The 20378-nt window shown below is 44.2% G+C and overlaps 1 protein-coding gene across 1 annotated transcript in view; it reads left to right on the forward strand.

The window, feature by feature from the left end:
- Nucleotides 1-18373, forward strand: part of PATL2 (PAT1 homolog 2) — a 56601-nt gene extending 38228 nt beyond the window's left edge. The window contains exons 13-19 of the mRNA XM_068266057.1: nt 3976-4029; nt 4996-5144; nt 7461-7620; nt 9371-9511; nt 14567-14664; nt 15651-15800; nt 18031-18373. Coding sequence (XP_068122158.1) covers nt 3976-4029; nt 4996-5144; nt 7461-7620; nt 9371-9511; nt 14567-14664; nt 15651-15800; nt 18031-18070 — 792 coding nt within the window. The 3' untranslated portion in view covers nt 18071-18373. The remainder of the gene's footprint in view (nt 1-3975; nt 4030-4995; nt 5145-7460; nt 7621-9370; nt 9512-14566; nt 14665-15650; nt 15801-18030) is intronic.
- The last annotated feature ends 2005 nt before the right edge of the window (nt 18374-20378 follow it).

The raw sequence follows: 20378 nt of genomic DNA on the forward strand, positions 1-20378 counted from the left end.
CCTCTGCGCACTGCTTCACCCCCAGGGACGGAGAAAGGCGCACTTGTTTGTTTACTGGCTGGGAGTGGGCGGGGACCTCGTGCGCACTCTCCAGCCAGCCAGCACAGCAGGTGACTAATTGGATGTTAGGAACAAGCGTTCCTAAATCCAATTAGACGCGCCGATTGCGGACACAATGGGAGACTGCTTCAAACAGAAGCAGTCTCCATTGATAACCATTAAATGTAAACAAATGTGCAGCGCGCGATCGCGCGCCCCCGCGACCCGCGCGCGCGCGCACACACCCCCGCTCTGCAGTGCAATGATTGGTTATGGGGACCCCAGTCCCCAATAACCAATCATATCACTGAAAACAATCAATGGAAGCAGCGCTGCAAGGCACAAATAGCGCTGGTGCTTCAGGGGTAAAACCCCTCCGTTGTGAAGTGGTTAAATTATAAGCTTGTAAATAGTGATGGACACAACTGAGAAAATGCACCTTATTTCCAAATAAAATATTGGTGCCATACATTGTGATAGGGACATAATTTAAATTGTGTAATAACCGGGATGGGCAAATATGTGGCTTTTAATTATGGTAGCATGTATTATGTTAAAGCTATAATGGCCAAAAACTGAGAAATAATAATTTTTACTTTTTTTTTTTTTTTTTCTTTTCCCGTTAAAATGCATTTAGAAAAAAATAATTATTAGCAAAATGTACCACCCAAAGAAAGCCTAATTAGTGGCGGGAAAAAAAGATATAGATCAATTTATTGTGATAAGTAGTGATAAAGTTATTGGCGAATGAATGGAACGTGAAAATTGCTCAGATGCGTAAAGTGAAAAACTGAAGGCTGAAGTGGGTACGTTTTTTTTCTTGAGTGCCAAGGCATACTGTGACAACAGCATAATTCGCTTACCTTTCAGCATCCTTCACTGTAGTATGACTACAGCCTAAGTACTACATGATGCAAGATTTTGCCACCTAATGGGCAAAATTTATTTCAGAAATCCATTCCAGGTTTGTTGGGATTGCCTATAATCACCAGTGTTAACCAACCTTAGAAAAACACCAGTGTGTACCTGCAAGTCTTTTGTCTTGCATAGTGTGACATCCCTCTCTCAGGGCTCCTTCACACTAGAGGTGTTTTTGGCCAGATTTAAGCTCTGACGTTTTTTCTAAAAAGCCCAGAAAGTGGCTACACCATGCTTCTCTATGGTGTAGTTCAGAATGGAGCTTTCCATCCACGTTCCGCTCATAAAAACGGTGCATGGGCCATTTTTGAGGCAATGTTTGCCTCAATGGAAGGTATAGGAAAAACGCAAATGCTCACAAAATCGCTTTGTGCAGAGATTGCGTTAAGAATAAATACATTGTATTCTTTTCCGGATCAGAGACTGAGCCAGGAAGTGAGAAAAAACGCAATCGTTCGGCAAAACTGCTTAGAAAAGTGGTCCCCCCCCCCCCCCCCCCCCCCCCAAAAAAAAAAAACAGCGCGCAGGTAATCACCGGGATTCGGGAACAAAAATGCCAAATTCGGACGGACACGTGAACGGAACGCAATGTGAACAAGGCCTCAAACCCACATATAGGGGTTCCAGCATTCAGAACTAGTTGAAGGGTTATGTCAAATTTTAATGCAAACTTATGCAGCTTGAAAATGGACCAAAACAACCCTGCTGAGATAACTCAATTGGTCCACGTTCAAGCTGCATAAATTTACATAAAAAATTGCATAATCCTGCATCGACTTGGAATTATTAGCAATCGTTGGCCCACCCTAGTCTGTACCAGGGACGGATCAAGACCAAGTTGCGCCTGGGGCAAGGTCAGGTTTTGGCGCCTAAACTGACATTAATTTTTTGCCGCCTTTTTAAGAATTCAACAAACTGCGCCTGGGGCAAGATACCCGCTTCCCTCCCCCCTAGAGCCGTCCCTGGTCTGGACTACAGTCTATGTACCTGCAAATCAAAAGGATTGTCGCAGGAAAACTGTATTTAAATGGTCTACCCTTGCCCACACACTTTATCTGCCCCCACACGTTTTCTCAGAGGAAACATGGCCTGCATACCAGTTCTGCAATGTAACTTTTTGCTTGTCTGTTCTCGCAGAATGACACACTTAAAGGGGAACTGAAGAGAGGTATATGGAGGCTGTCATGTTTATTTCCTTTTAATCAATACCAGTTGCCTGGCAGCCCTGCTGGTCTATTTCTCTGCAGTAGTATCTGATTAAAACCAGAAACAAGCATGCAGCTAGTCTTGTCTGATCAGACTTATAAGTCTGAACCACTGAAACACCTGATCTGCTGCATGCTTGTTCAGGGGCTATGGCTAATAGTATTAGAGGCAGAGGATCAGCAGGGCTGCCAGGCAACTGGTATTGTCTAAAAGGAAATAAACATGACAGCCTCCATATACCTCTCTCTTCAGTTCCCCTTTAATATTGTAAATCAATGGACCTCAAACTAAGGCCCTCGGGCCGAATGTGGCCCCTGAAGCCTTTTTACCGGCCCTCCCACACAAGATGCGGTCCGCTACATCTTTAAATATTGGTGGTTTGCATATAGAATAGCAGTGCTGGCCCCACCCATCCATGCTGGTTTCCAATCAAATTCCACATCAGGTGACACTGCTGTCCACTGCAGGTTGTCACCTGGGTATGCTTCACTGTCTGGCCTGCAAAGACTTCTACATCATTTTATGTATACTCCGGCCCCCCAGCAGTCTGAAGTATGTTGACCTGGCCCTCGACCCAAAACGTTTGGGGACCCCTGTTGTAAATGGTCAGATCAGGAGTATAAATTTGGGTAAAGTGGTGAAAGGATATTGCAAACAAATGGGCAAAAAAAGTATAGCCAATAGTAAAATAAAAACATAAATTATCTTAAGTTTCTTTGATCTGATCCAGTCTATGGGGTATAAATTGTAGCTGCTGCAACAACTAATCTGTTGGAATTAGAGTTCCTTTTTAAGGCTCCTGTTGAGAAACTTTGACATTTCTTTCCAAATATTACTTGTCTGACCCGTTTCCTATCTGAAGATTAGGAATGGTCCATATGGTGTCAAAAAATGGAGTTGAAGCAAATTTTATGTGAGTTTATGTAGCATGGAATGGTCCAATTGAATGTTGCCAAAGGAAACCACGATCCAAGCTCAACCATCTGTCAAGAATCTTCTCTTGCTTTCTGTAGGCATTTATGTATATAATGCTAGCCTGTACAAAGTTTTAGGCGGATGATCTTTCTCAAGAACACCCTATCGTAAATTTTCACATTGTGCTGGCTTGCATCCTACAAAAAAAGCTTCTATATTGCAAAATGCAAGGCAATTTCTTCACAATTTACATTTTTACTATGCAACTTTGTAGTGCTTTTCCTGTGTTCGCATTTTGCAATTTTCACTCATGCAAGACTTTTATCACACAAAATAACACCGAACCAGTGAAAAAGGTTTCCTGCTATTTTCATTTATGTATTGTTTTTGTGGATGTCCTTGCGATTTTCATGCATGTAAAATGCAGCAAAATAGTGTAGTGTTAAACTGCTCAAAAGATTCTTGTCCAGGGGTGTAACTACAGGGGACTGCAACTGCAGTAGGACCCAAAGGTGTGGAGGGGCCCCAACCTTCCCACCCTCTGATTCTCCAGATCAGGTTTTCATGGCCATACATGTTATGGGTTTAAAGATCCTGTTGGCCACATTTGTTCTATGACTCTTATAAGATGGGTCCTCGGGCTGCGAGGGTCACCAAGGGGAGTTGAGGAAGGTGTGTGTGAACACCATAGGGGCCCAATCAGTTTTATAAGTGGGCTCCATGATTTGCAGTTACGCTCCTGTTGTCAGTTGGTTGAGCCTTGTCCATTTGTTGCCTTCGTCAGGCTTATGAGCAGGAAGAGTCCATACTCGGACTAACCTGGAAGCTCCCACAGAAAACTTATTTGCACTGTACTTCAAACTATAAAATTTTGTATTTTTTCTTTCTCCTCTTTAGGATATGAAAGCTCTTGGTTACCAGAGGTTAAGTGTTCTCAGACACATTGAAAAGGTTGGACAATATTTGTGCTATCTACATTTAAAGCCATTCTGTGATATTTGTCTGCTGTAGTTTCAGGTAGAATTGATGTACACACACTTTGATAGCTACCAACGTCCATAAATAGGATATCAGATTTCTCTTGGCCAAAAGGGCCTCGTTAATCCCCCCCCCCCAACGAATGCAGGTTTGAGACGTTAACATTGGGTGTGTAACAGGAGCCGTAAAGGTGAGACAGGCAGGTGTAGTACAATAGAACTTCAATCTATGTCCAAACAGTACCATCACTAGCCTGCTCTGCCACCTTGCATAATAACAGTGATGAGTTGTGGCCAGTAGGGTCAAGGTAAGGTTATTGGAACAGGTTGACCTAGTGTGGCTTTATTTTGGTGGGTTTAAAGAGTCTTAAAATGTATCTCTCTAAGACTAATCTTCTTGTATTTAGTAGCATAGCTATAACCTTTTAAATTAGAGGTTCTGTGCCCCTGGATCATTAGCCTGGTGCTCCAAGTACCAGTAAATAGAAGCTGTTGGCATCACTGCCATCTGACAGTTGCCAACCAATACATTTTCCCATTTGATCAGGTTACCTTCTCTTGTCCTTTGATGCTAATCTCCTTCTTGCTGTGGTACAAAGTTCCGCATCACCCTTTGATTTAAATGCAAGTAGAAAACACCAGTATGTGATGCAAGCTGTACAAAACCTCTTTGAGAGGGGTACGTATTAGGTGGTTTCAATTCACGTGATCCACATTGACTAAATGTCTTGTCTTTTGGGGGAAACAAAAAGCTTTAATTGTAGGATAGGATTGACACCAGGAAGACCTGTAGTATAGCAGTATTTTAGTGATCTCTAACTGTAGGCAAATCCAGATACTTGCACAATGCCTGCCTCTTCTTCTAATTCACTGATCTTTCTCAAGCATACAGTCTCCATTCAATAGATGTGATTCTGAGGTTACTTTTTCTGTATTCCAGCTCTTCATCAAGCTTTTGGAAGTGGAAGAGTTGGATAGGAAAATGCCCCACATGCCTGAAGAACAGCACATCCACTACCAGCAGAAGCAGGCCTACAAAGTGCAGAGAATCTACGAGGCTCTGAAGATTGGGGTGTGCAGCTGTGATGAGTATGTTCTGTGCAGGGTTTGCATGTCTATACAGGGCAAGGAGGGCAGCTAAAACACAGTATTCTCTTTTTATTAATACAATACACTTTTGCATTGCTTTCTTCGAAATGAGTCTTGACTCTTGGTCTTCACCAAAGCACCCTGCAGGGGATGGTCTACAGACACCTAGTACATCTAATGGATAACTTTGTTGCTAGGCCATGGCTATCAATACTCGCTAGTGGTCAGGTGAAGGTGCTGCAATAAGATGTCATACAGATGGAGGCAGCAGAAAGATTTGCGGTCAGTAAGCGGTAGGCAATCTGCATATGGTCAGACCAAGTTGGGTTGGTAATGAGAACTGTGGAGAGTAAACAGTGTGGTTATACCAAACAGGAGGTAGAGAAGAGTATGGTCAAGCAAGCAGAAACTGGGACAGGAACATCTTCAGGTGAGCAGGGTCAGTATTTATATAGCGCTAACATTAGGCAGCGCTGTACAGAGTAGATTCCCTCGTCTCTTAACTGTCCCTGAGAGGAGCTCAAAATCTAGTCCCTACCATAGTCCTGTGTCTATGTATGTATCGTGTAGTGTATGTATCAGTCTAGGGCCAATTAACTTATCTGTTATTGGTGATGTGGGAGGAAACTGCAGGGCCCGGAGGAATCCCACACAGACAAGGGAGAACATGCAAACTCCTTGCACATGTGGACCTGGCTGGAATTCAAATCGGGGACCCAGCACTGAAAGGCAAGCACTAACCACTACGCCACCGTGCTGCCCACTTGCCCAGTACTTAACCACCCTGGCGTTCTGATTAAATCGCCAGGGTGGCTGCGGGAGGGTTTTTTTTAAATAAAAAAAAAACTATTTCATGCAGCCAACTGAAAGTTGGCTGCATGAAAGCCCACTAGAGGGCGCTCCGGAGGCGATCTTCCGATCGCCTCCGGCGCCCAGAATAAACAAGGAAGGCCGCAATGAGCGGCCTTCCTTGTTTTGCTTATATCGTCGCCATAGCGACGAGCGGAGTGACGTCATCGACGTCAGCCGACGTCCTGACGTCAGCCGCCTCCGATCCAGCCCTTAGCGCTGGCCGGAACTTTTTGTTCCGGCTGCGCAGGGCTCAGGCGGCTAGGGGGGCCCTCTTTCGCCGCTGCTCGCGGCGAATCGCCGCAGAGCGGCGGCGATCAGGCAGCACACGCGGCTGGCAAAGTGCCGGCTGCGTGTGCTGCACTTTATTTGATAAAAATCGGCCCAGCAGGGCCTGAGCGGCAGCCTCCGGCGGTGATGGACGAGCTGAGCTCGTCCAGACCGCTCAGGAGGTTAAGCCTTGTACACACAATTTTGTTTGGACAATCACTGGCCAATTTTACTACCATGTGACCTGAGGGCCAACAGATTTTGAATATGAACAGATTAAGTAGGTAAGCTCTTCCACTACAAGGAAGTGTAAACGTTGGCCAGTCGTTAGCTTTAGTGTTGTATTTGAAAGTATGGTAAGGCTAGTTGTGTTTGTAACCAAAGCTAATAATAGGAGCATGCTCAGATAAAACCAGTAGGGGATCTGAGCACAAGAATAGAATCAGTGGCACGTCAAAGTGAAGATGGAAATCGCTCAACACTTACAGCACTGCTGATGTCAGGAAGGTCACAACATCCTTAACATGCAAGGAACAATACATGAAGTCTTGAGTTTGCAGTCCCCTAGATTACAGTAATAAGGGTCTACAAATTGCACCTTCTCACCGCAGGAAACTTCATTTTAAAACTGACTGGGATTTATTTAAACTCCAGTTTTGATTCTTACTTGAAGTGTACACTCCCTACTTTATATTCTCCTACATTTTCCTGGTACTGAAATAAACCTACATCAAACTGCCAGATAGTGATGGCAATGCTTAGAACTCATGGAGAAGCATGTGATCAGTTTGATCAGCTGATAAATTTGTAAGGCTCTGATTTGCTGGTCATGATCATGTATTAAACCAGGATGTCATCACAGCAAATCAGAACTTTAAATTTTAATCAGCTGATCAAACTGATCACATGCTTCTCCACAATTTCTCGTAAGCTTTACCATCCCTACCTACTTACTATCTGTTATTTATTTGATAGTGCACACATCATGGAATAGCGCTCCAACTAGGAGTGTTAATTAACGGACTGTTTGGTGTATGACACTGCTTGCTAGCATCGGTTTTAGTAGTGAATTAATGCACTTTTATGCTAAAATTCATTTATCAATTATATATGAGCACTGTATCTGGGTGCTTTTTGTTTTATTGCTGTATTATCAAAAGCAGAACTCTTACTTTAACGCTGTTGAACCTTCTCTAGAGAATCTGAGGACGAGTTTCTGCAGCTTCTGCAAGTTGCAAAGGGAAAAAAGTTAGTCGCTCGGCTCATTCCATTCCTGCACAGCGAGCAGACAGTGGAGATCCTTCTGACCGTCGCTCGGCATCTGTCCTACCTGATAAAAAATGACACCACTGAAAAGGTAAGTACAGAAGTTAATCTCTAACTGCTTGGGGGCAATAGTCATTGTAATTTACCTTTAGTAGGAAATAGGCTTTGTAAATAAACATAGATATAAATATAGAAACTAAGCTGGTCCCCCCCCCCCCCCCCCCCCAACAATACCAACAATAGCTTTCACTAACGCAAAAATAAAAGTATAACCTATTTGCCAAGATAAGTAGCATAAATGTCCACACATAGGATCCTTGTTAAACGTCACATGTACAGAAAATGGGAGAGATTTGTTAGAGGTCATGAGCATACAAAACCTCAGAAAACCGGCATTGCACTGGATGCATTGCTTGGGGAAGCGCACACTGCACAGTCATACCAATTGGACCAAGGGGCCCAAGTTTTTTTTTTTTTTTTCTCAAAGTTTAACATGCGATTGGAAATTGAAAAGGTGATCCTTTTCATTAGATAAATGTACTGCATTTTGTTAGAGAGCTTTTTTGTTAGAGAGCTTTCAGGGTTAATAGAGGATTTCCACTCTTTGGCTATAAGTGCTTGGGCACCATTGCAAAACTGGACTAATATAGAATTTGTGTTTAGAAAGACCATGAGATTTCATATGTAAAAAGGCCCACCCATGGGCTAAGAGGGACATCTGTTTTGAGAACCTTAGAGGCAAGTGGAAGCCATATCCCCACAGCTTAGATAGATCTTTCCTCTTCAATAAGAGTCGCATAGTGATTCCTTAAAGGGATACTGTAGGGGGTCGGGGGAAAATGAGCTGAACTTACCCGGGGCTTCTAGCGGTCCCCCGCAGACATCCTGTGCCCGCGCAGCCACTCACTGATGCTCCGGCCCCGCCTCCGGTTCACTTCTGGAATTTCCGACTTTAAAGTCAGAAAACCACTGCGCCTGCATTGCCGTGTCCTCGTTCCCGCTGATGTCATCAAGAGCGCACAGCGCAGGCCCAGTATGGTCTGTGTCTGTGCAGTACACTCCTGGTGACATCAGGGGAAGCGAGGATACGGCAACGCAGGCGCAGTGGTTTTCTGACTTTAAAGTCAGAAATTCCAGAAGTGAACTGGAGGCGGGGTCGGAGCATCGGTGAGTGGCTGCGCCAACACAGGATGTCTGTGGGGGACCATTAGAAGCCCCGGGTAAGTTCAGCTCATTTTCCCCCAACCCCCCTACAGTATCCCTTTAAAGTCTGGTGGTAACATTATCAAATGTTCATTCCTGAATGAAAGATTTAGAAACAGTCCTGCTCATGACTGGTTGGGCAGCCTTTGATTTTTGGAGATGTTTGGTGCCAACTTTGCTCTGGTTGAACCTCAGCAACTTTAGGTGTGCACTTGTTGGACAGTTCAGCCTCCCATCTGCCGGCCACCAAGTGCCTTTTGGGTGCAGTTTTAACGCAATAGTTTGTAATCCTATGTCTGTCAGGGTTTGACACACATGGTTATCCGGAAGTGTAAATAAAAAAGAAGCATGTTGCGCTCAGATGAGTCTCAGTACATTAGTCTCCTCTCCACTGCCCATGCTAGTGCTACTTAGTGCCCAGCCTATGCACAGTAACAGCTGCGTGTTGCAATCTGGTTTGTAATATGGGGCCAGTCCATCACTGCACATACAGCTTGTGTATAGTTAGCCCATGCCCATTAACATTATCTGCATGTTCAACACTGAACAATACTTACTTTAACTGGAAAAGAGGTGCTAGCTCCTCCCTACTTTGGACTAATAAACATGAAGGCTTAGTGGCTTATCTTTTTCCTCAGTCTCTTTCAGTTCTTTATGGACCCTTGACATCTATAATTAATGAACTTCCATTCACTGAGCTAATCCAAGTAATTCAAGAACTTACCAGGCCATTGCCGGAGGGTCCAGATCTGCCTCTCACATTGGCTTTCCAGAATCAGGTATGTCTGATTGAAACCATATGAGGGTTATATTGAAAAAAAAATGGCTGGAACAGTATTTAAAATCCCAGCATTGAGGGTGTTCTGAAAGCATTTATGATATACTTGACACTGCCCTTTAAAGAGAAACTGTTGCGAAAATCTTAAAATTTCATACAAATAAAAAAATATTTCTTCCCAGAGTAAAATGAGCCATAAATTACTTTTCTCCTATGTTGTTGTCACTTACAGTAAGTAGTAATCTGACATTACCAACAGATTTTAGACTAGCCCATCTTCTCATAGGGGGTTCTCTGGGCTTTATTTATTTTTAAAAGCACTTAGTGAATGGCAGTTGCTGTGCCCAACTGCCAAAATAGTGTCTAGGGAGGATAGCCATCATCTTTGTATTAATCATTTTCAGGGAATGTCTTTTTATAAAGAATAAAGGCCATGATGAGCATTCCCCCATGAAGAGATGGACTAGCCTAAAATCTGTTGGTAATGTCAGATTTCTACTACCTACTGAAAGTGACAGCAACTGTGACAGCTCATTTTGCTCAGGAAGAAACATACTACTTATTTGCATGTGTTTAAATGTTAAGCTTTTCGTGACAGTTCCTCTAACATTTAAAGAGAACCTAAACTGAGAGGGAAATGGACGTTTCCCTTTAAACCATACCAGTCTGACTTCAGTCAGCGCACCTGATCTGCATGCTTGTTGAGGGGCTGTGGCTAAAAGTATTAGACAAACAGGATCAGCAGGAGAGTCAGGATACTGGTATTTTAAAAGGAAAAATCCACGTCCTTCTCAGTTTAGGTTCCCTTTAAAAATTTTCTATAGATGTGCTTGTCTGTATGTGAATGCTTATCCAAACAGATTCAGGATCCCTGCACTGGCTGGCTTCCTATCCAAAAAGTGAGGTCTTGAAACTTCACATTTCCTGTGAATTATGGTTCTGCAGCAGGCCGTACTGGTATAGTGCCTGATGCAAGCTCCAATCCATCTCTTGTGCATAAAACTGATATATTGATGAAGTGGGCAGTGACCTGTGACGCTAAAACAAAGGTGTACATTTCTGTGCTATGGCTTTAGCCACCAGCTATAGCCAGTTTTCCTACTGCAGTGGTAGGAAACGTAGTCTAGCCTCTATTCTTCCTACTTGAAATGCTAGATGTATGATTTCTGCTCTCCAGATTGACCCACCATCAAGCCAAATATACGGAGTACTGTAGACTACCTAAACTGCGCTGGCAAATGGGTTGGATTCTTGACAAATTCTTTAGTTTTTATATATGCTGTTAAATGAATGCATCAATAATATTGCCATTAAGATTTAACTTACAGTTTGGGTTTAGTTAGGCTATACAGTAGTGATATTATTCTAATTACTCCACATTTGCAGGTACCAAAAAACGCAAGCTGACTATTTACCCCACTTCTGCTTCCTCCAGCTGTTCAACACTTCAGAGCTCTAGAGCAGAGTTCCCCCAACCCTGTTCTCAAGGCCCATCCCATCTTCCCACCTGTCACGGACGGTTGCGGGGCCGCAGGCGCGTCCTGTAACTGCCCGTGAAGAAAAAGCGATCGCACTCGATTCCCTGCATCGATTGCGCTTCAGATCGATAGAATCTGGGTTGATTGTGTAGGAGGTCTGCAGTCTGTTCTCAGCAGAGAGAGAGCACCAGCCTAAATGCTGGATGGCTCTTTTGATATGCTAATGAGCCTGAGCCTAATCTGCCCTGGAGAGTCCCTGGCTTCAAGCTGTGCTGATGGCCCATCCATCAGGTAGAAGGTGACAAGCACCATGGCAGAAGCAATCTAGTTGGGGGGAAAACCAGACCCGCTGGCTCCCTCCCAGCAGGGGAGGTGACACCTAGTTGGCTGCCCCAAACTTCAAAGAGCCTTTGCCTGGGAATAACCTGAGTCTCATAGCATATCCATAACTTCCCAGATTTGTCATATTTCTGGGGTTCCTGAGATGGCAGCTTCGCCAAACGTGGGGGAAGTGTAGCATGAGCCCCGGTGCTGGTTCTGAGGAAGTTTCAGAACATTCTGAGGTAAGGACTGCCAGTTAGGCAGTTTGAAAGTGCCCTGATGATACCACAGGGGTCCCACCCCTCATGTCTGGTATCAGGGCGCTGGGTAAATCGAGACAGACCTGAAAATGTTAATCTGCCCTGACCTGTACGGTTCTGTGAGATAGAGCCCATATATGGGTAGATATGATTTCTAGTCCCCAGGACAAGGGGAGGGCTCATCTCATCTTCTAAGGGGGTGTGTGGCTCCCCGCCCTCACTCCCTCCTACTGAATCAGGGGCATAAGAATGGCAGAGGACCCAAACTCAGTGTCCTCCACCCTGAAAACATCTTGAACTCATCGGTGCCAGCTTGAGGATATGCTGGCATCCACCTGGTCTGAACTCTGAACTTTGATTGAAACCCAGAACTCTGTTTTTCCCACAAAAAGGACATCTTTCCAGGAACTAAGTATTTTTCTCCCTTTTATTTTTTAAACTGGCTATTACTGTTTTAATAATTGTTGATTTTAATAATTGTCTGTATATATTAATTATTTATATTGTGTGAATAAACTACTTTCTCCAAGTCATTCACTGTCCGCTACCCTGCTTATCAGCACACACAGAACTGATCCCGGGTCTCTGAAGATACGCTACTGTTTGTTTGTTGGCTAGACAGAATACCGTGTGTTTAACCGTTTTATTCGCAGGACTAGTCAGTCAGTTAGTGGGCTCCACGGTCCCATGGTAACCGCGGTGGTGGCAGTTTACTCTGAACCAGTGGGTGAAGTTGTAATCACCCGTGTCTCACAGGCTCCCTTCTGAGTTGTCTGCGGCTAATTCTTAACGGTTCCTGCGCATTGACTGCGACCAGAGTTCGCACGATCTGTGCGCTGGCACCGTTTAGAAGGCTAAGTGCGGTCAGCCACTAGGGCTCCTGTGACACCACCTGATAATGCTTGTGGACTCATGCAAAACATATACTATTTGTGCGCCTTGAGGACAGGGTTTGAGAACTCTCTGCTCTAGAGTGATGGTGCCTCTGAAATAAAGAGGTCGACTATTTGCAGCACAGCAACCTCTACCAACCAGAGAAAGCATCTGGTTGAAATGTTATCACCCTCTTTTCCTGGTACTCAGTGGCAGGCTTTTGTCTGCCACCTCTCTACACCAACAGGGGGTGGGACTACCGGGAGTTGTTGTAATGCATAGATGGCAAAAGTGAACAAAATATTTGCATAAAAATAGGCAGAGGTCTTCCCCCCCCCCCCCCCCCCCCCCTCCTCTTTCCGATGGTCCACTTGAAGGCAGATTACACTCTTTACAGAGTGAAATGCTTGTCTAAGGCCTCTTTCACAGTAGGATGTTGAAGTCGCAACACAAATTACAACGCAATGCCCCAAAAAAGTTGCAGCGCAGCTTAATGCCCCGTTATGGTTGCATACAGTAGAGCATACAGGCAAATGAAAAGTATGTTTCCAAGTCATTACTGAGCATGTGCAAACAGTCCAACGCAGCTAATAACGTCTATAACTCACTGCATGCAGTACTTTCACTTAACGTGCAGCGTTAGTCACCAACGCAACGTGTGCACTGTGAATAGGGCATTGGTTTTTCATTGCAGTGAGTTATTCTGCGTTAAAGCTGACCCAAACCAAACTTTTTTTTTTTTATTTTTGTATTTATTAAAGATATTTAGTTGCACCACTCTAACACATACAAAGATAAACACCCCTTCAAACCTATGAGCATTTCAGTGCATGCTTTTCACCCTTCTCTTTTCATAACTAGGGTTATTGCCATTAGCAATTCCTCCATTGCTACTCCACCAGTTTGCCGGATTCTGTCCCGGCAATTTGAAAGGAAGGGAGGGGTTTCTCCAATAAATGTTAAATATTTTATATTTGTCATCATGCAGCTGAAGAAAGGCTGCTATTTATTATTATAATTTAGAAAATAGATTTTATTTCTGAAATCTTGTATTTTTTAATTTGGGTCCACTTTAAAGAGACTCTGTAACATTAAAAAGATCCCCTGGGGGGTACTCACCTCGGGTGGGGGAAGCCTCCGGATCCTAATGAGGCTTCCCACGCCGTCCTCTGTCCCACGGGGGTCTCTCCGCAGCCCTCCGAACAGCCGGCGACTGTGCCGACTGTCATTTCAATATTTACCTTTGCTGGCTCCAGCGGGGGCGCTGTGGCGGCTTTCCATTCCGAACTACACGGAAATACCCGATCTCATTCGGGTCCGCTCTACTGCGCAGGCGCAGGAAACTTGCGCCTGCGCAGTAGAGCGGACCCGACGGCGATCGGGTATTTCCGTGTAGTTCGGAGCCGACAGCCGTCAGAGCGCCTGCGCAGGAGCCAGGAAGGTAAATAATGACGTCACCGCTGCCCGGACTCCACGGAGGGCTGCAGCGAGACCCCTGACGGATGGAGGACGGCGTGGGAAGCCTCATTAGGATCCGGAGGCTTCCCCCACCCGAGGTGAGTACCCCCCAGGGGATCTTTTTATGTTACAGTTCCTCTTTAAGTGCTTTTAAAAATTCAATGTGTGCAACATTTTTAAAAAGCTTACCAATGAACACCAAACTGTCAGAAAAATTGGTTGCAATTCTTGAATTGAAAAGCTATTTAAAATTGTATGGTGTGTGCATGTAGTCTGTAGCGGCAGTGGATAAGGGTCTATGGTTGCAAGTAACAGAGGCACTGGATCAACAGGACAGCAAGGTGTATTTAAAATGAAATCTGTCCATCTCCATATCCCTCACACTACAGGTTCCCTTTAACACCTACCAGTATTTCTAATTGGTTTTTATTTGATGGTCTACTATCTTGTTTTATATTTTGCATTTAAATTATTTTTTCCTTTTTGCTTTTTTTTCCTAACCTGGTGCAGCAGCATTGAATTCTTTCACTTTAAGTTGCTGCTTGCCGCTCATTTTATATATGAATAACTGTCATCATATCGTTTGACACCCATTATGCCTTATGAATACAATTTGAGTGAACCTGTTGGACTTTATAACCTATTTTTTCTCCTCCCCTTTTCTAGTTTGGAATCTCTCTGTTGTATGCATTATTGAGCCATGGGGAGAGCCTACTGTCCTCCGATACGCCAATGGAGCCGTGCATTGGGGACTTTGAAAAATGGTATTGTGCAATTCTCAGGTGTTTTTGCAGCCAATGTTAAGCAGTTTTCAAAAGATTTGTCAAACCATATTTTTTTTTTTCCATTTATATACCTGCTGTTGCGATTAGCTACTCCCCAGTTTCTCCTCTCCTTGACCATTTTTTTTTGTTGGAATGCTACTTCAACTAACCATGTTACTAGCACTTCTGTTTTTTATTTTAATGATCTCTGCGGTTTCTGGCAGAGGTCATTTATAATTCTGCCTCTAGAGCACAGAGTGGGAACATATGTTCCCAAAGCCAATCAAAGTGCTGGTGGGGGGTACGCATGCACATCAGAATAGTATCTACGACACTGGGGCTTTAGATGAAGTCCTGTGGGGCATAGATATAATGCCCCAATTAGGTTAAGTCTGTGATCTGCAAACTTGGCTCTCAGCTGTTAAAGGCAAATGCATTGTGGGACATGCAGTTCCTTGAGTCATGACCGTGGCTGTCAGACTCCTGCAATGCATTGTGGGACTTGTAGCTCCTTAACAGCTGGAGAGCCGAGTTTGCAGATCACTGGGTTAAGTGGTTAATGTTTTCTAACTGGAATTGAAGGTCTATCATTAAAACTGTTTGAATAGTTCAGTGGTGATCAGATCCAATCTTTTATAGCACATTCATGCTGCAGTGCAACTATAAAGTATGGCATTCAGTACAAGTATACCTCACTGCCCCATAAACACACACCTTACCTGGTTAACATACAGCAGGCTGTGTTGCTGTTGAAATCCGCTGCACTGAGAATATTATTGCATAGTCTTGCAGTAATATAGTCCATTGCAATGTGGAAGGGCCTGTATGGTAGGCCCTGAATCTGATCTCTGCCTTGGAACTGAAACTGCTTTAGATGTACGCATCTATTCATTATAGAAACCAGTCATGTCTACAGCTAGCAAGCTGGTTTATTTTAATTTGATATGTTATTAATCCCGAGTGTCAATTCCTTTTCCTCTCTTCAGGACGGATACAGTGTTCCTGGTCGCTAAAGAACTCTCCCACGTCTCCAAATCGTGCATGGTGGAGCCACTCTTCTTACCAAGCAATTTGCTTTCCTTATTTTGCCGATATCTGGACAAGCACACCATTCACAAACTTGAGGACAAAATGGAGTAAGGCAGACTAGTTTATAATGTAATGCAGAATGGTACTGCTAACCACAAATGGGAGAGCACTAGAGAGGTGCTGGTGTCATTTTATGAGAATCCAATTTTGATTCATAGGTGGCTGTATCTACAGGCAAAAATGCCATATCACTTCTATTTTAGTTATATTAATGGCCAATGCAGGAATTGCATAACACTGGGACAATGGAAGAATTTGTCCTGTTTTTAAACATTTTTTCTAACACATTTGTACATAAATGTTGAGGCATACTGGTATAACCCAAAATGTAGTGCATGCCTTATGGTTATATATACAGTTCAAGACAGTACAAGAATTCAGCAACTGCTCACAATAAGGGGTTACTGGTGAGTTCCCTGACCTTGATTTATTTGGTCAGGGGGAGCATCCAGTTCATAAAGTGAACATTTTGGTAAAGGCATTGTAGCTAGCAAATCAATGGATTACCGTAACTGTTTAAATGTACTAGAAGCTTGGATCTGGTAATCCCAAATCTTGTCTCTTGGGTGGGACAAATTTGTTTATAAAGGGATTTGTTTTGGCTAATCAGTTCAGTTCATTATACCACACATTACAGTAATGCTCATCCCAGAAGTACAGTGTGTCTAAAGGTGCAAACACTCGCACCATCCGCCCAGCGGGAGGGTCCGGCGGACCAGTCGTTGCCGGCGGTAGTGCGTGTGTACACACCTTAATGCTGCGAATGCACGGCTAAATTCTGAGCCATTTAGATGGCTCGATAATTTCCTACATGTCTGATCTCGCGCCCAATCATTTCTACGCTAGATTCTGCATGGAGGACAATGGGAAAAGATAATAGAATCGAGTGGAAGATAAGAGAATCTCCTGCAGAAAAGAGCGCGGAAAACGATCGGGCGTGGGATCGAGTGGCAAAGTCGAACTGTGTATGCCCAGCATAAGTGTTGTAGCTGTAAGAGACAGAATAACAGCGAAATAACTCCTTAAATACCAGAACCCCAAAGTCAGGGCTTGATGTGCTTCATAGTGAGTGAAATAAGTATTTAATCGCGTTTTGTGGACGTTCTTCCTAATTTTCCCCTTCTGTCCCCCAGTGTCCTCCTCTGCCCCCGTTTATTCTCCGCTCCCCCCCCCCCCCCCACCTTCACCCACATGTATAACTATAAGTGGCAGTTTGGCTCACCTAATCAATGGCTCCAGCGGCAATCACAGACCTTTCCTTCACTGCACCCTTTAGTGCTGGCTTCTGCTGATCGCATCATCAGAAGCCTGCACTAGAGGCGCACTGAAGTAGAGGAGCGGTCTGTGATTTCTGCTGGAGCCATTGATTAAGTGAGCCAAGCTGCTGCTTCTCATAGTTCTACACTGGGGCAGAGGATACACAGCAGTGAGCGGGGGAGACGCACAGAGTACACCAGAAGCACTGAGATCCCCAGTGGTGAGGCACTGAAGTGCAGCCTGACACGGTCTTGCATACTGCTTGGGGGGTTACGGGGGCCCCATGAAAGTTTTTGTGGGGGGACCCATTAGTTATTACAACCCTGCTGGGCACTGTTCCCATACTACCGCTTTCATGGTTTGAGAATTATAGGCTAAGATGCAAAGGTGAAGTATGCCTGATCTAGCCGCAGGTAAATCTATCTTGGCATGGACTGTTTTTGTTTTTTGTCTGTTTTTTCCATTGTGAGACTCCAATACTGTAATGCTGGGTACACACTGAGATTTTCTGGCCGATTTACTGTCAAATCTATTATTTCCAACATGTCCGATTTGCTTTCCGAGCATTTTCCGATTTTCTTATCAAAGTGCACGGAAATCAATTGGAAAGCAAATTGGACATGTTGGAAATAATTGATCTGATTGTAAATTGGCCAGAAAATCAGTGTGTACCCAGCATAAGGCCCTGTTCACATTTGCTTTTGTTTCCCTGGATCGGGCGGCAGGGATCCGGCCATCTGGATCCAGGAAAACAGTCAGTTTTTGAAGCCGGTACTGTAAAACGTAAGTTTTCATCGGTTCCTATTTTGCTGCAAAACCTTCAGTTTCCATTCCGCTGAGCGAAACCCAGGAAAATTGGGTCCTGCTGCTTTTTTTTTTTTTTTTTTTTTTTTGTCCGTTCAGAGGAACAGAAACTGGAACCGTACTACAGGATCCGCAGCTAAAAGCTGATGTGAACCGAGCCAAAAACAAAGCGTGTGAAGTATAGTTGGTAATTTTGTATATCTTTTCCTATTTCAGATGCCCTGCAACGCCCCCCTGTGCTGCTGTGCCTTCATGAAATGCTGCATCAGGAATGAACAGATGCAGCCCTCGCTTCACTCATAATCTGATGGATGGAGCTTCTGTTTTGGAAATTTCAATATTTAATCCTGTTTTAAAGGAGTTTTTTTTTTTTTCTTTGGCTAAACTTGGACATGACTTTCCAGCATTATGGAGCACGTGCAGGAGGCCGAATCGGCTGTGCAGTGTTCCTGCTGGAAACTGAGAACCAACATGCTGTAATAAAATGGGGGGGTGTGTATGATGAATGTGTAATTTATATTTATTTTTTGTTTGTGGACTTTGCACAGCAGCCACTGATGTCCTGTGTATAGCACTTGCAAAATAAAGTAAAAAGAATTGTCACGTGTGGTATTGTCTGGACGTGGCGTGGGGGAACAAAAGTAAACCTTAGAGTTAAAATTTAGTTTAACTACTTCAGCCTAACTGGGCGAGTACGAGTATACACATCCAGTGTATATGTGGAGAGTGCACCACCAGTTTGTTACTAAATGAGGCACATGTGGTATAATTTTATCCAGGACGAGTTGAAGAATACATTTTGATGTTTTAAAGCTTAGACCCACATCGCATGAGAAATGGGTAGGGACAAACTCAATCCAACACAAAAATTAATTTTCAAACTTATAATCAAACTTGGGGAAGTATTTTGTATAGCTACACAAGACATATGGGGTAACATTTTAACCGTGATGAGTAGTAGAATAGATTTTAGGGTGTATTCTTTTAAGTAACAAACTGAATTGAAAGCAATACAAATTCTGTTTATGCTGTACCAAAACCAAGACTTGCAAAATGAAAACAAAGTGCAAGGCAGGGGCGTAACTAGAAATCACTGGGCCCCCCTGCGAATATTTGGATGGGGGGCCCCCCATAGGTGCCAAATAATTGTAATGGGGCAGCGTTTCACTGTAAATTAATTGTAAAGTGGGCAACATTTTACCAGACAATCGTAATGTGGGCAGAGTTCACCAGAAAATCATAATGTGGGCCTTTAGAAAATCGTAATGTGGGCAGAGTTCACCAGAAAATCGTAATGTGGGCAGAGTTCACCAGAAAATCGTAATGTGGGCAGAGTTCACCAGAAAATCGTAATGTGGGCAGAGTTCACCAGAAAATCGTAATGTGGGCAGAGTTCACCAGAAAATCGTAATGTGGGCAGAGTTCACCAGAAAATCGTAATGTGGGCAGAGTTCACCAGAAAATCGTAATGTGGGCAGAGTTCACCAGACAATCGTAATGTGGGCAGAGTTCACCAGACAATCGTAATGTGGGCAGAGTTCACCAGACAATCGTAATGTGGGCAGAGTTCACCAGACAATCGTAATGTGGGCAGAGTTCACCAGACAATCGTAATGTGGGCAGAGTTCACCAGACAATCGTAATGTGGGCAGAGTTCACCAGACAATCGTAATGTGGGCAGAGTTCACCAGACAATCGTAATGTGGGCAGAGTTCACCAGACAATCGTAATGTGGGCAGAGTTCACCAGACAATCGTAATGTGGGCAGAGTTCACCAGACAATCGTAATGTGGGCAGAGTTCACCAGACAATCGTAATGTGGGCAGAGTTCACCAGACAATCGTAATGTGGGCAGAGTTCACCAGACAATCGTAATGTGGGCAGAGTTCACCAGACAATCGTAACGTGGACAGCATGGCTGAATAATGTACTGGTTAAGGGCTCTGCCTTTGACATGGGAGACCAGGGTTCGAATCCTGGCTAGGTCAAGTACCTATTCAGTAAGGAGTTCAAGGCAAGACTCCCTAACACTGCAGGGTGGCCTCTTGAGCGCGTCCCAGTGGCTGCAGCTCTTGAGCGCTTTGAGTCTGACAGGAGAAAAGCGCAATACAAATGTTCGGATTATTATTATTCACCAGACAATCGTAACGTGGGCAGTGTTCACCAGAAAATCGTAATGTGGGCCAGAAAATCGCCATGTGGGCAGCAGACACCAGAATATCATAATGTGGGCAGCAGTCACCAGAATATCGTAATGTGGGCAGCAGTCACCAGAAAATCGCAATGTGGGCAGCAGTCACCAGAAAATCGTAATGTGGGCAGCAGACACCTGAAAATCGTAATGTGGGCAGCAGACACCAGAAAATCGTAATGTGGGCAGCAGACACCAGAAAATCGCAATGTGGGCAGCAGACACCAGAAAATCGTAATGTGGGCAGCAGACACCAGAAAATCGTAATGTGGGCAGCAGACACCAGAAAATCGCAATGTGGGCAGCAGACACCAGAAAATCGCAATGTGGGCAGCAGACACCAGAAAATCGCAATGTGGGCAGCAGACACCAG

This window comes from Hyperolius riggenbachi, chromosome 2, assembly GCF_040937935.1.
Source record: "Hyperolius riggenbachi isolate aHypRig1 chromosome 2, aHypRig1.pri, whole genome shotgun sequence".
Taxonomy (NCBI): domain Eukaryota; kingdom Metazoa; phylum Chordata; class Amphibia; order Anura; family Hyperoliidae; genus Hyperolius; species Hyperolius riggenbachi.